The 14,249-nt window shown below is 36.2% G+C and overlaps 1 protein-coding gene across 1 annotated transcript in view; it reads right to left on the reverse strand.

Annotated features, from left to right (window-relative positions):
• Nucleotides 1-14,249, reverse strand: part of ADAM9 (ADAM metallopeptidase domain 9) — a gene marked incomplete at its 5' end in the record, with an annotated part of 83,744 nt that overhangs the window by 57,753 nt on the left and 11,742 nt on the right. The window contains 3 exons of the mRNA XM_084231616.1: nucleotides 806-884; nucleotides 6,416-6,474; nucleotides 9,209-9,306. Coding sequence (XP_084087742.1) covers nucleotides 806-884; nucleotides 6,416-6,474; nucleotides 9,209-9,306 — 236 coding nt within the window. The remainder of the gene's footprint in view (nucleotides 1-805; nucleotides 885-6,415; nucleotides 6,475-9,208; nucleotides 9,307-14,249) is intronic.

Below are 14,249 nucleotides of genomic sequence, written 5' to 3' on the forward strand. Positions count from 1 at the left end.
TTAAATATTTGCCTCCTCTTTATTTGAAGAGTACAGCAAAAGTACACTATTCATACACACAATTCAACCCAGCAAAACACTACAAAGTTCAGGGGGGATATAATACATACTTAATGGGAGTAAAGACTTTTCATAAAACTATCACAAAAGGAAAAAATACACATAATACCAAATTGCCAAAAGAAAGTGCAAAATACTCCTCCTAAGTAAAACTAGAAATGCTTATACTCTAATTAAAAATACACAAAGCCAAGTTTGACATATAATGATTATTTTAAGTGTTCCCAGCCTGTTCCTTTCTCAGGAGCAATCTGTTCTCTGATGCAAAATGGACTATACCTCTTTAGAAAGTGCTTTCAGCAAAAATTAGAACATATAACAGCAAACAAGTGTTTTTTCTGTACTAAATACTAATGGAAAATCAAATGGTTTAATAGGAAGTACGATGCCCTTTTGGTGATATCAACTTTCACCAAAACAAAAAACAACTATTTTCAAAATGTATTTAACTTGCCCTCTTCATAATTAGTAAAGATTATCATTATATACAACAGTATTTTATGTCTTTAAACAAAAAAAAAAAAAACCTACCAAGTACCCAGAGACCTATAAGACACAATTTAGTCTATGTAAAGGTAGCTGCCACCTCACCCTTCACCCCTGCCAGGAACACTTCATTTATTATACCATCAAAAGTAGGCCTTGAGGTTGTGTGATATAACAGTCCTGGGTATGTGAACAGAACTCATTTTAAAATTATAATTTTTAAAAATTCTGCTACAGAATCAAGAGGAAAATACATTACCTGTATATCAGGATAGTCAGAGATCAGAGCCCCGTCTTTGTTGTAGGTATAAACTACAAAATCTTTGGGCAAAAGGTCACTGAAAGAACAAAACATACCACTTAAAATTATTTTATCTATTTACAGCTAAGGATACAACTCATAAGGCATTATTCCTACAAGAAATAGGCAGGAATAAAAACTTTCACTTGATAAATTATTTAAATAAGGAGCTAACATAAAACTAAAAGTTCATGAATGGCCTTGAACCTGAAATCATGTGCATTACTTCCTCATGAGAAGGGGGAAGCTACACATTTGTTCGAAAGACCGTGAATGCTGGTTGCCAAAAACTTAACACACATAAGTAATACCTCAAATTTCCAATACATCTCTAGTACATTATGTCTCTAGAAAAAAACATGGCTTTACTCTTTTCTAGAAGTTATATGTAAACAGGTAGCACTCATTGCCTTAAACTAAGTACAGAGGTAAAAGAGTTATTGAAGGAAACATTTACTACAGACTCCTACACCTTCCTTCTATGTCAAGAGAGCTCAGCAGTTAAGCCATATATATAAAGATAGGGTTATCTCTGTTAAAGAAAAAAATTATTCAATGACACTTGTTAAAGATGGTGAGACCGGGCCTCCCCTGGTGGCACAGGCGGTTGAGCGCCGCGCTGTGAAGCTGTCTACAGCCTCTGCAGTGCTGGTTCAATCCCGGCCGGCCAGCGAGGGTCCCACATGGCACGGCAGACCTCTCCTGTCTCACCCGCTGCTCCCCTCAGTAGTGCATTTCATCCATCTGCCTGTTCTGTTCCCCACTCTGTTTCTGGTGAATTCTCTCACCCTCCCACGCATCTGGCCTGTACCCCAGTTCTTGTATAAATAAATAAATAAATAAATAAATAAATAAATAAATAAATAAATAAATAAATAAATCTTAAAAAAAAAAAAAAAGATGGTGAGACCACCTTTATTCAAGGTCATCACAAAAGTTATGCAGACCAGTACACTATTACCCTAGGGGAAAGAGATCAGCCTCAACTTCAGATACAACAGAAGCAAGTAGACATTACAGGATGTGGGTTATGAAGTATGAAACTTAAGAGGAAATGTGAGGGTTGAGAGAGGTTATAGCTAAACTGATCTAGCAGAATTCTTGCTCTAGACAGGTCAGGGTGACAGAAATCACCAGGAAGGTGGTGGAGGGAGAGGAATCTGAACAGACACGATCAAATATGGAGGGTGGATGGAGGGTTCTTGCTAAAACTGGACTTTACAAGGAGGTGCACAGATGGGTCCAGGTTCAGGAAGCTGACTAAAGTTAGTCAAACAAAGAGCCTTGGTCAGTTTCCCCTCCTGTTCACAGAAAAAGAGACATTCTTTTCTGTGAGCAATAAAAATCGAATTTCTCAAACACCCATTAATAACCAGCCAAATCTCCTACTGGGACTTGCTAGTAAAGAATATTTGCTGAATGGTGATAGCTGTCAGGCATTTAATGAGGAAAGTTGCTAAGAAAATAAAAGAAAAACAAAGATAAATGGTTAGAAGCTCAGTTTCTGAGTTCAGAGGGCAAAAATCAAGATTTTTAGACTGGAGCTTAAAACATCTTCAGATGATACAAGGACAGCATCAGCCACCTGACAAACATCCCAAACATCCCTGGTGCACAATCTGAAAGTCTCTGGTGATGGCACTAGGTCGTCTTATGAACATTCTGAGTAGTCCATACAGTAGGAGGCACAGTTGCCCATCCGTGACATGTTGTGGTCATTTTTTACCTAAGTCTATATCAAGTTGTGCAGCTGCAGTTTGTAGAACTTCAGGAAAAGGGCATTGGTAGTTCTCAGTGATTTCAAGACCAAAGGAAGGAAAAACACAAGTGGCAATTTGGATGGCAGTAAGCAGGTACTGAAGAAAACTAAAAGAATTCAGGATTTAGCAAGTACTGATCTAAATGTACAAGATGGAATTGGCAAGGGTGCATCATAATATTCTATCGAGACAAAAAAATTTTCTCTACGAACATCCCCATTTCTGCCCAAAATACTCAAAGTAAAACTTAACTGTTTGCAAAGTCTGGTCTCATTAAACTTGGCCTGGTTATTTATATAAGTGCAGAAAAATATAGTAACTGACAATTTTGCCCTTATGTGAGTTTGCTTTGCTGGAATGTTCATATGGAATCTCAGATTGCATTTTTTAACAGCCTCTCAAGACAGATAGCCAAGTCAAGCACTCACCACAAGATTTTGCCTGTAATACCTATAAATTTGGATGAATTTCTCTCTGCTCCAGGTCCCCAAAGTACCCTGAGGTAATTCTGGACCTGCCATAAATTGACCTCTTTTACTCACTTATAAGTCAGGAAACCTATAAACCCAGGATGGTCTCATTTTTCCAAGAGGGACTTTACAAACACTGGTTCCTTAAAGTCTGCCTGAGTCTCTGAAAGCTTTATGATGGTCATAGCTGACTCAATGCTCATCACTCTCAAATGTGACATGCTAATCAAAGTATAAAGACTATAACCAAAGTTTCCGTTGTGTCCTATTACAGGTGACTAGAATATTGCTGAACTTATGCCAATAACTAAATTGCCATGAAAATAAGACACTCTCTAAGAATTTCCTAATTCTGAAGGGATTAGGTAAGGAGAAAAGATGAATACTTCTATTCTGTTTACAAGTTTTCATATCACTTGCTGTTCTATGAACCACCTCCTTCTCTCTGAGCAATTCCTTTCCACCAATGCACATTTATACCTGCTATTTGTCAAGTTTCTCCTAGTTCATGATAGTTTCTTTCAACTTGTTGGAGCGAAAGAGGGGCACGAGGGGGAAAAGAGTTGGCTCAGGGATCTCGGGCAGATTAGCTGGGACACACATACAGACTGGCCAACACACATACAGGGACACAAGATGGCAGCAATAAAAACTGATCTATTACAAAATTGTTATGACAATATGATAAATGAGATAAAGTTAAGAAAATGCTCTATAAGCTGAAAACTATGCAAACATAAGGAACTTATATTTTATTGAAATAATTTTAATTAATTTACATCTCCTTGTGGAAAAGCAGAGCAGGAGAAAATATTTAGATCTATTAGGTGTCCGTACATATTTACATCAAGAGGGATCTTTCAGGAGTTTTCTAAGCATTGAATGATACATTTCTAAGTACCTGGTACAGAACACAGAAAATGTTCAATAAGTCCATCAAATACAGTAGCAGGCTACGAAAGCCTCTCTGTCTGAAAATATGTCACACTGCCTGCAATTCTGCCAGGGAAGTTCAAACCCTTGGGGTCAACATCAGGACTAAATAAAAAGTACTATTCAAACTTGAGGAGGCATAAAAATCTCAGAAAGCTTGTTAAAACACTGACTTCTTAAAATTTTTGACTGAAAAATGTATAAGAATTGAACAGAAGAAAAATGACCCTCGCAATACAATACCAACAAGAATTCCTTAAATACCACTCTTTGCAACAGACTCCTAGGGCTCACTACTCCCTTTCACATGGGAGCAGAGTCCTTTGGTGACCTCTTTTTTTTTTTTTTTTTTTTTTTTAGATTCTCATTCAAAATTTGGCAAGGAATAAGAATAAATACACTCAAGCAATAAAAAGGGACAGGACCAAAAAAAAGGTACTACAAAAAAAGGTAACTGCAGGAGTCTGGCCACCTGCTTGTGCAGTTTTGTCCTGGCATGCTTACGCCTGGTTTCACACATCCCACTTCACTATATGGAAAACTACTGTGCATATCTAAGTTTATGGTTTGGGAGATCATAACAGGCATTTTCAAAAATAAGTAAAACACAAATTATTGTTACCCCTCCCAAAATTGTGATTCATTCCAGGGTTGGAAAGAATGTGCATTTCTGACAAACTCCCAGGTGCTGCTGGTGGTGGTGGTTCCAGGACACTCTGAATAGCACTTCCCTGACAACAAAAATTCCATAGCCCATCATTCACACTACAGAGTAAATGTGTTTATTAGTTAGCTTTTTTTTTTCCTGGGGTGGTTCACTCACAATATTGGGAGTTTTGTTACATAAGAAAAAAGAAGGGAACAGGACAGGCCACAGGAAAGTGAGTGACTCAACACAGTCAGTAACTTGGCATTTTAAAAAGGCAGTCGAAGAACACTGATTACCAAAGTGGAACCGGGTGAAAACATGCCCAAATGAGAAAGGATTAAAAGCGGGGGAGAGGGCCTCCCTGGTGGTGCAGCAGTTGAATGCCGCACTGTGAAGCTGTCCACAGCCTCTGTAGGACGAGTTCGATCCCAGCCAGCCTAGGAAAATCTCACAGGGTGAAGCAGACCTCTCTCTCCTGTCTCACCTGCTGCTCCCCTCAGCAGTGAATTTCGTCAGTCTGCCTGTTCAGTTCCCCACTCTGTCTCTGGTAAATCCTCTCACCCTCCCGCGCATCTGGCCTATACCCTGTTCTTGTATAAATAAGTAAGTCTTTGAAAAAAAAAATCTTTAAAAAAAAGGGAGGGGGAAAGGCCTCCCTGGTAGAATAGGGGTTAGGCTCAGCGCTATCACATCCACAGCCTGAGTTGATGCCCTGCCAGGGAGCAACCCACATTGCGCAGCAGACCTCTCCTATCTCACCCACTGCTCCCCTCAGCGGTGTATTTCAGTCAGTCTGCCTGTTCTGTCCCCTACTTTGTCTCTGATAAATCCTCTCACCACCTGCACCTCTGGCCTACACCCCAGTTCTACCCATAAATAAATATTTTTTAAAAAATAAAATAAAAGGGGGAGTGAGAGGGAGAGTACCATGGACTATGGTGGAGGATTATGGGTGCTTTGGTGGTGGGAGAGCTAAGGTTACCACACCTTATGGGAAGAAATCCTATAGTGTAAAAAACTTACAAGGATGTAAAGTAAGAATATCTCACTAAATTAATGATAATAATTAATAAAAAATAAAGGGGGGGGGAGATGAGAGACTATTCTTATGAAATGAATGTCTCCTCTTCCCCCAAATTCATATGTTGAAGCCCTAACCTCAGTGGGGCTGTATTTGGAGACGGTGTCACTACAGATGTGATTATGGTTATAGGAGGTCATATGGTGAGGCTCTGTGCCAACAAGACTAATGTCCTTAAAAAGACCTAAGAGAACCTGCTCCTCCTCCCTCTGCCCACTCCGAGCACGCAGCCTCAGGAGAGGCCACTTGAGCTCACAGGGAGAAGGTGGCCACCTGAAATGCAAGGGAGGAGCCCTCACAAAACACCAACCCCACTAGTACCTTCATCCTAGATTTCCAGCCTCCAAAACTACAAGAAAAAAATTTCTGCTAAGTCATTTAGCTAAATGTCTGGTATTATATTTTGTTATGGCGGCTAGATTGACAATTATAAAGTCTTTTTTTCACTGTCATTCAACTATAAAGTTTTCTTCTTAAATACAACCTTCTCTTAAACTTATTCTCCCTTGCTCTATTTCAACACAAATACAAAATTGTATGAACTTTTCCATGTTTCTACTCTTATCATTCTCACTTTTTAATCAATCTGCTAAACAACATTTAACTACAAAAGAAATATTATACCACCAAAGGAAAAATAACCACTAAAAGGTCAAAGTAAAATAAATGTCTTACTTGTTCTTTTTCAAGTGAATAATATGCTCTTTTCCTTCAGCTTGAATGACATAAGATACCTAAATGCATAAAGGGAGAAAAGAACAGTAATAGACCAATATACTTTTCAACAACAGGTATTTGTAGGACACTGGAAATTTCATCTTCAATTAAGATAATTTGGTGCTGATTCAAAGTGTTTTACAGGGGAACTTTATGTCTGCTCCAACAATAAAAATATACTCTGATCACTCCTGCCATCTTTTAATAAGCTACTATTAAAAATCATCACATATTTATCCAAATGCTATTGAAATTCATTTACAATTTACCCAGAATTTCAGGAATTATTTTTATTCAGCCCATCCATGTATTATCTACAGTATAAAGAAGTAAAGTTTAAGTGAAATGAACCTCCTAGCTTCAAGAGATTATCCCTAGTTCTAGTTATCCAAAAGATGAAGAAAATTCATATTCCTTTAAGATTTTGACTCTTCACACAATTTATCACATTTCATCAATTCTAAAACACACATTTTCCCCTCATATGATCATCTCTGAAATCAGGGTGCATTTATAAAGGAACAGCAGTGTAACGGGTAGCACTCCATTTCTCTCTTCATCAGTGGTACATTAATTCATAGTGTGGCTTACAACTGATGATATCTCAGAGTCAATGAACTGAAATAAGGTAACTTACACATCCTTAAGTTCATGGGATCCTCTTCTCTACTGCAAACACACTGACACAACTTCCCCAGCACCTCACTATTTCATTAGCCAGAAATGTTTAACATGACCTTTAGAACCAGGAAGTTCAACTTTACCATAACTCTTTATTTCATTAAAAAAAGAGAGGACGCAACAAATATTATCATCAAAATGTTCCCTATTTTTCCTACTTCTATAACGCTGGGGAGTTTATAAAATCAGTTGAAGTCCAAACAGATTAGCTTTCAACTTTACAGTAAGAGAAAATAGTATAAAAGATAGTTTTTGTGTACTTTGTATTCCATTAACAACATGGTATATTTCTTCTGATATGAAGATAAAACTCACTTTTTTTTTGTAAATAACCCCAGACATGATATATATATGCATATAGCACACCATTATTCTCCAGTGTCACTGAAGATACAGTATAAAGTATTCCACGTATCACAAATTAAGAGATTAATTCTTATTATATTTCTCATTAAAACTATAAACATTACTGGTCAGTTAAGAATTAGAAATCTTTATGAAGATTCTTTCATCTTTTCCCTGGCAAAGAGTTCTATTCAACTAACTATTCACTCTGCTATATTTCAAATCAACTATTTTGTCTTTAAAAAAAAGATACTATAATTTTAGTAGGATAATGTCCAGTGAACAGGCATTCCATATGAATAGTGTTGGACTACTCAACAATTCAAGTTATTCACTGAAACAATCACTGCTGAAAATAATATCCTTGTCTTTAGAAAAAAAAGAAAAATTTAAATACCTATTTCTCATGAGATAATTTACCTCTTTCATAGTATAGTAGTGTCTGTTTTAAAAGACACATAGATGAAGAAAACTGACTAAAGAGCCCAGAAATAAACCCACTCAATTAATTTAGGGAAAAGGAGCCAAGACTACACAATGGGGAAAGGACAATCTCTTCAATAAATAGGGTTGGGTAAACTGGATAGCCACATATGAAAGAGTGAACTTAAACCACTATCTTCTACCATATATAAAAATTAGCTCAAAATAGATTAAAGACTTGAAAGTAAGACCTGAACCATAAAAGTCCTAGAAGGAAACATAGTAAGCTTCTTGACATTGGTCTTGGTAATGAATTTTGGGGTTTGACACAAAAGCAAACATAAATACGTAAGACTATATCAAGCTAGAAAGCTTTTGCACAGCAAAGAAACTGTCAACAAAAGGAAAAGACAACCTACCAAGTAGGAAAAAAGTGTTTGCAAATCATATATCTGACAAAGGGTTAATAACCAAAATATATAAAGTACTCAGCAAAATAATAATAATAATAATCTGATTTAAAAATGGAAGTAATTCGAATATATGTATTTTTTTTAAAAAATAGACATTTCAACAAGGCACATGAAAAGGTACTAATGTCACCAATCATCAGGGAAATGCAAATAAAAACTTCAATGAGATATCACCTCACACCTATAGAATGGTTATTATCAAAAAAGAGAATAAGTGTTGGCAAGAATAGGGGGGAAAGAGACCCCTTCATGGTGGGAATGTAAATTAGTGTAGCCACTATAAAAACAGCAAGGAGGGTCCTAAAAAAATTAAAGACAGAACTACAACATGATGCAGCAATTCTACTTCTGAGTGTTTAGATAAAGAAAACTAAAATACTAACTCAAAAAGATAAAAGCATGCCAGGCTCACTGCAGCATTATTTCCAGGAAGATATAGAAGCAACCTAAGTGTTCATGGATGGATGAACAGATAAAGAAAATGTGTTTTTTACATACACAGTGGAATAATATTCAGCCAGTGAAAAAAGAAGTCCTGCTACCTGCAATGGTATGGATGGACCTTCAGATGACTATGTAAGTGAAATAAGTTAGACAGAGAAAGACAAATACAGTATGATCTCACTTACATGTAGGATCTGAAAAACAAAAACAAACTCATAGATACAGAGAACAAACGTGGTTGCCAGAAGCGGCAGCCTGGAGGAAAGGGGGAGGAGAATGAAAGGGGAGCAGAGGGGGGAAAGGAAGTCAAAAAGTACAAATTTTCCATTATATTATAAGTAAATAAGTCATGCAGGCATAAAATAAAGAGAGAAAAATAACTTACCTCTTTTGAATAGGGCCTAGGGGCTTCTCTTCGTTCTCTAATTAATCTCCAAGGAGTTATAATTTCATAAGAAGAGAGATGTGAGGTCTGCTGCAAACCTATAGAAATGGGAATAACAAATATATAAAAAGTGAACCTCAAAAACTTAATGGTACCAAAACATGGATAGCAAATGATGAATGTTCAAATCACTAAAAAATAATCTGCATTCCCATGTCAAAGTAGATATATTTTACATAAGTTTTTGCATGGAAATAACAATATACTAGGCAAGTATGAGAGAAATAAAATGTGCTTCCTAAAAAAGGATGTCAGTCTTTACCCAAAGTACAGATACAGAAATCATTTTCAAATATATTTTGCTATAAACCATGACTCTTTTTCTCTAAAGAAATCTTCAGACATAAACACAGGAAAATATAGTAACTGCTTTGGTGGGGAAGCAGAGGGAAGGCATTTGGGGTCTGCCACAACTCACTTACCTACCGTTTCCCACCCTCACTCAACATGAATGACACCCTCTGGGATAGTGGAAAACGTACACAATAGACAAGGACAGTAAAAGGGAAAGGTGACCTGGCCTGCTTGGTAGATTGATTCTATTAAATACACATTCAACAAATGTGTTAAATAAAACTACTGCCATTACTCCATCATAAAAGCAAAACATTTATTTAAATTTTATTGAGTGAAGAACTCAAAACAATTTTGCAGACATACTCCCAATTCTAATTCTCTTACCACAAAGTGGAATCATAATTTAAGTAGGATAGATACAAAAGTGATAACCTAAGCAAAAATTGAATATAATCATAACTACTCATGCAAATCCCTTAGGAAGACACCCCCTGTTGGAGAATGTACAGTCTCTCAATGTATCCAACACAATCTCTTCTTCTAGAATCGCTGCTGCTAAGAAGTCAATTTTTTTCAGTGAACTTGATGAAGTAGATGGCCACCATTTTAAAGACCAAGAATGAAATATCCATATCTCTATATATCAAAACCACATTAAATACAAGAAGTTTAAGAGTGGCAGGAAGAAGGAGAGAACTCAGTTTTATCTTCCATCCAGTGGATCAACAAAGCAAACAAATTCATTAAATGGAATGCAATGTATATACTCATTTGGATACTAATTCAAATAAATCAATGAAAAAAAAATTCTGAAATAATCAGGGAAAATACAATACAATGTAGATATCCAATGATATTTAGGAATTGCTATTAATTTTTTTAGGTGTAATAAGTATATTGTGGTACGATTCTTTTTTAAAAGCCCTTGTTTTTTTTAAAGATTTATTTATTTATGCATGCAAGCGCTGGGATACAGGCCAGAGGTATGGGGGTGAGAGGATTCACCAGAGACAGAGTTGGGAATAGAACAGGCAGATTGACTGAAATACACTGCTGAGGGGAGCAGCGGGTGAGCCAAGAGAGGTCTGCTGCACCATGTGGGTCACGTCCCTGGCCGGGGGATTGAACTCATGCTGCATGCTGCAGTGGCTATGGCAGCTTCTTAGTGCTGAGTCTTAACTCCTTGCACCACCAGGGAAGCCCCTTAAAAGCCCTTATGTCTTGCAGATATCCAAAAACAAAATGATATATCTAAGATTTACATTAATATAATCTAGAGTGTGTTTGTGGGAAGACACACATATGAAATTATACTAAAACTAAGTATACAGTTCATAACTGTTCTCTCTACTCTTGGCTATGTTTAAAAATGTTTATAATAAAAGTTATTTCTTCAGTAGTTATCCATAGGAAGTAGGGTAAAAAGAAAGATATTTTTTACCTTTTTTACTTTTAATTTTTACTATATTAAAAAATTAATGAAATATTACAATTATATATATTTGTGAAACTATAAAATGTACCATAAGTTAACATAAAAATATCATAAGTAAATGTACCAAATTTGTTTAAAATAGCTACCACAATGAAAGAGTCAAAGAATAAAGAGATAAGGTCTTGGACCTTTCATTTCCTGCAAGATATACTGTTTTTATTTCTTGTATGTTTGCATTGCTTTAACTTTTTTTATAATGAGTGTGCATTCTGTAATCCCTTTATTAAATAAAATGGGGAAAGGTATTTTTTATTAAAAAGCATAAACTATTTTAAAGTACCAATTATCTATCTCCTCCTTTGGATTCAATCACATGTTGATTCATTCACCAATTGCTCAGTGTCCCTCAAATTTTCAAAGATAGACTAAGATGAAGTATCTACAACTAACTTTTCCCAAGATAACATTGCATACAAAAGTCTACACACGGACCTCCTCTGGTGGCGCAGGCAGTTGAGCGCCACTGCTGTGAAGCTGTCCGCAGCCGGTTCGATCCCAGCCAACCAGCAAGGGTCCCACATGGTGCAGCAGAGCTTTCCTGCTCCCCTCAGCAGTGTATTTCATCAGTCTGCCTGTTCTGTTCCCCACTCTGTCTCTGGTGAATCCGCTTACCCTCCCGTGCATCCGGCCTGTACCCCAGTTCTTGTGTAAATGAATAAATAAATCTTTAAAAAAATTAAAATAAAATAAAAGTCTACACACTTGTAGAGTTTGAGATTTTAAAAAATGCTATACAAACATGAAAACACAATTTGTATCATATTCAATATGTGTCACAGTAACAGTTTTCAAACTCTTTACCAGCAATCCCCTTACATCTTTATAATATAGCTTATTATATTGTCTAAATGTGACTTCAAGTCATTACATAAGATATCAGAAATGGATTCTCATACTCACTAAAGGAACCATGGACACATGTTTATGGACACTCTGATAAAATATTACTCAGACATTTGGAGTTTTCAGTTGCGAAATATGTGAAAAGAAACCCATGGTCTTAAAAGATGCAAACTTCATATGCCTGGGTAGAAAAATCTTTCATCCCAAAATAACTAAGTGCAGGACTATTTCCTCATTCAAAGTAAATGTTTCAATGACAATGAATTTTCCCAAATTCCTAAAAAAATTCTCAAATTCCTTAATAATTATTAAGAATAAATTTCTTAATAATTTCATTCTGGATCACAGAAATTTGTTCACCTACTAGGACAATCAATTTAAAAGTGATGGCAGAAACAAAATGTTTTCAGTGAGTAACAGATTAGAAGCTCTGTGTGACAAAAAGTAAATCATCCTGGGCCTCTGTGAAGCTGTCCATAGCCTCTGCAGTGCAGGTTCAATCCCTGCCCACCACGGAGCAACCCACATGGCACAGCAGACTTCTCCTGTCTCGCCCACTGCTCCCCTCAGCAGTGTATTTCAGTCAGTCTGCCTGTTCTGTTTCCCACTCTGTCTCTGGTGAATCCTCTCACCCTCCAGCTGATCTGGCCTAATCCCCGGCACTTGTATAAATAAATAATAAAATCTTAAAAAAAAAAAGTAAATCAAATCATCCTGGACATTTACTTGCAGCTTCCTGTCACTCCATAATTATTTCAAACTAAAATATTTTTAAGTAAATTTACAGGAAAGGATACAAGTTAGTAGAGACATTACTGTTACATTAAAAGCTGAATCATATGCAGCTAGCCTAAAATTTTTTCATCATAACTCAGCAGTAAACATCACAGAGAAAAGGAAATGCGTCAAAGAAGAGAATTACAAGTGAACAAGCAGATATTTAGAGGGCACCTATTTTAAAACAGGTTAAGTGACCATATAAGGTCACACAGCTAGTTTCAAACCAAGGTTAAAACTATGTATCTTTTATCCCTATTACTAGCAAAGATTAAGTTCAATATAGGAATATAATCAAATTCTTTCCTTCCATTCTTTTTTAAGTAAAATTGTTTCAAAAAATAAAAAAACCTACAATTAACCATTTATTTTTAAAAGGCTTTCAAAATTGTAGCATCCAATAACATATATGTAAGAACTATTACTCTGATACTGACTTCTTGGTTTTAAAATCCAAGGATTTATTTTCTGAGCCCCACAAGAGTTTCAAAACATTATAAGAAATGCACATATTTGGGTTACATCACTTAAAAATAGTAACACGAGTTTTATGAAAAGCCTCCTTCCCACATATTTTTTTAATTCCTTTCTTGACTCTAGTTCTGGTTTCTTTTTTATTTTCTCCTATTCATACCTCGCATAGATTCTTCCCAAATTTCCTTTATACTTTAATATTCCAAATAGTAACACCATCTCATGGGAATCAAAATAAGACTTTTTTCATGTTATACAAAGGAAATTCATTAACATTATTTCTATAAAGATTCAGTCTCAGCACTATTGACATTGTGGGCCAGATAATTCTTGGTGGAGGCAGGGGATTATCCTGTGCAAGGTGGCATGTTTACTAGCATCCTGGCCTCTACCCACCATATGCCAGAACTACCACCAGTGTGACAATTAAAAATATTTCCTAAATATAGGCAAAACACTACATGACATGCACCTCAAAGACATCTTTACAGACACATCACCCAAAGCAGTGATAGTGAAGGCAATGATAAACAGCTGGGACTATATCAAATTAAAGAGCTTCTACACAGCAAAAGAGACAATAACAAAAACAAAGAGAAACCCCACCGACTGGGAGAAAATTTTTGCACACAATGGTAATGATAAAGGATTGATCACAAAAATCTACAAAGTGCTGATGAGACTCAACAAAAACAAAGAAAATAATCCAGTCAAAAAATGGGCATAAGAGCTAAAAAGAAACTTCTCCAAAGAGGAAATGCAAATGGCCAGCAGGCATATGAAAAATGTTCAACATCACTTGTAATCAGGGAAATGCAAATCAAAACTACAATGAGATACCATCTTACACCAGTCAGAATGGTACATATCAAAAAAAACGAGCAACAACAAATGTTGGCAAGGTTGTGAAGAAAAAGCAACTCTCCTGCACTGCTGGTGGGAGTGCAAACTGGTCCAACCACTATGGAAAGCTGTGTGGAGATTCCTCAACCTACTAAAGATAGAGTTTCCATATGATCCAATAATTCCACTCCTAGGTATTTACCCAAAGGACACAGAAACATTAATTCAAAAGGGCACCTGCACCCTATGTTT

Source organism: Talpa europaea (genome assembly GCF_964194135.1).
Source record: "Talpa europaea genome assembly, chromosome: 4".
In the NCBI taxonomy this organism is placed as follows: Eukaryota; Metazoa; Chordata; class Mammalia; order Eulipotyphla; family Talpidae; genus Talpa; species Talpa europaea.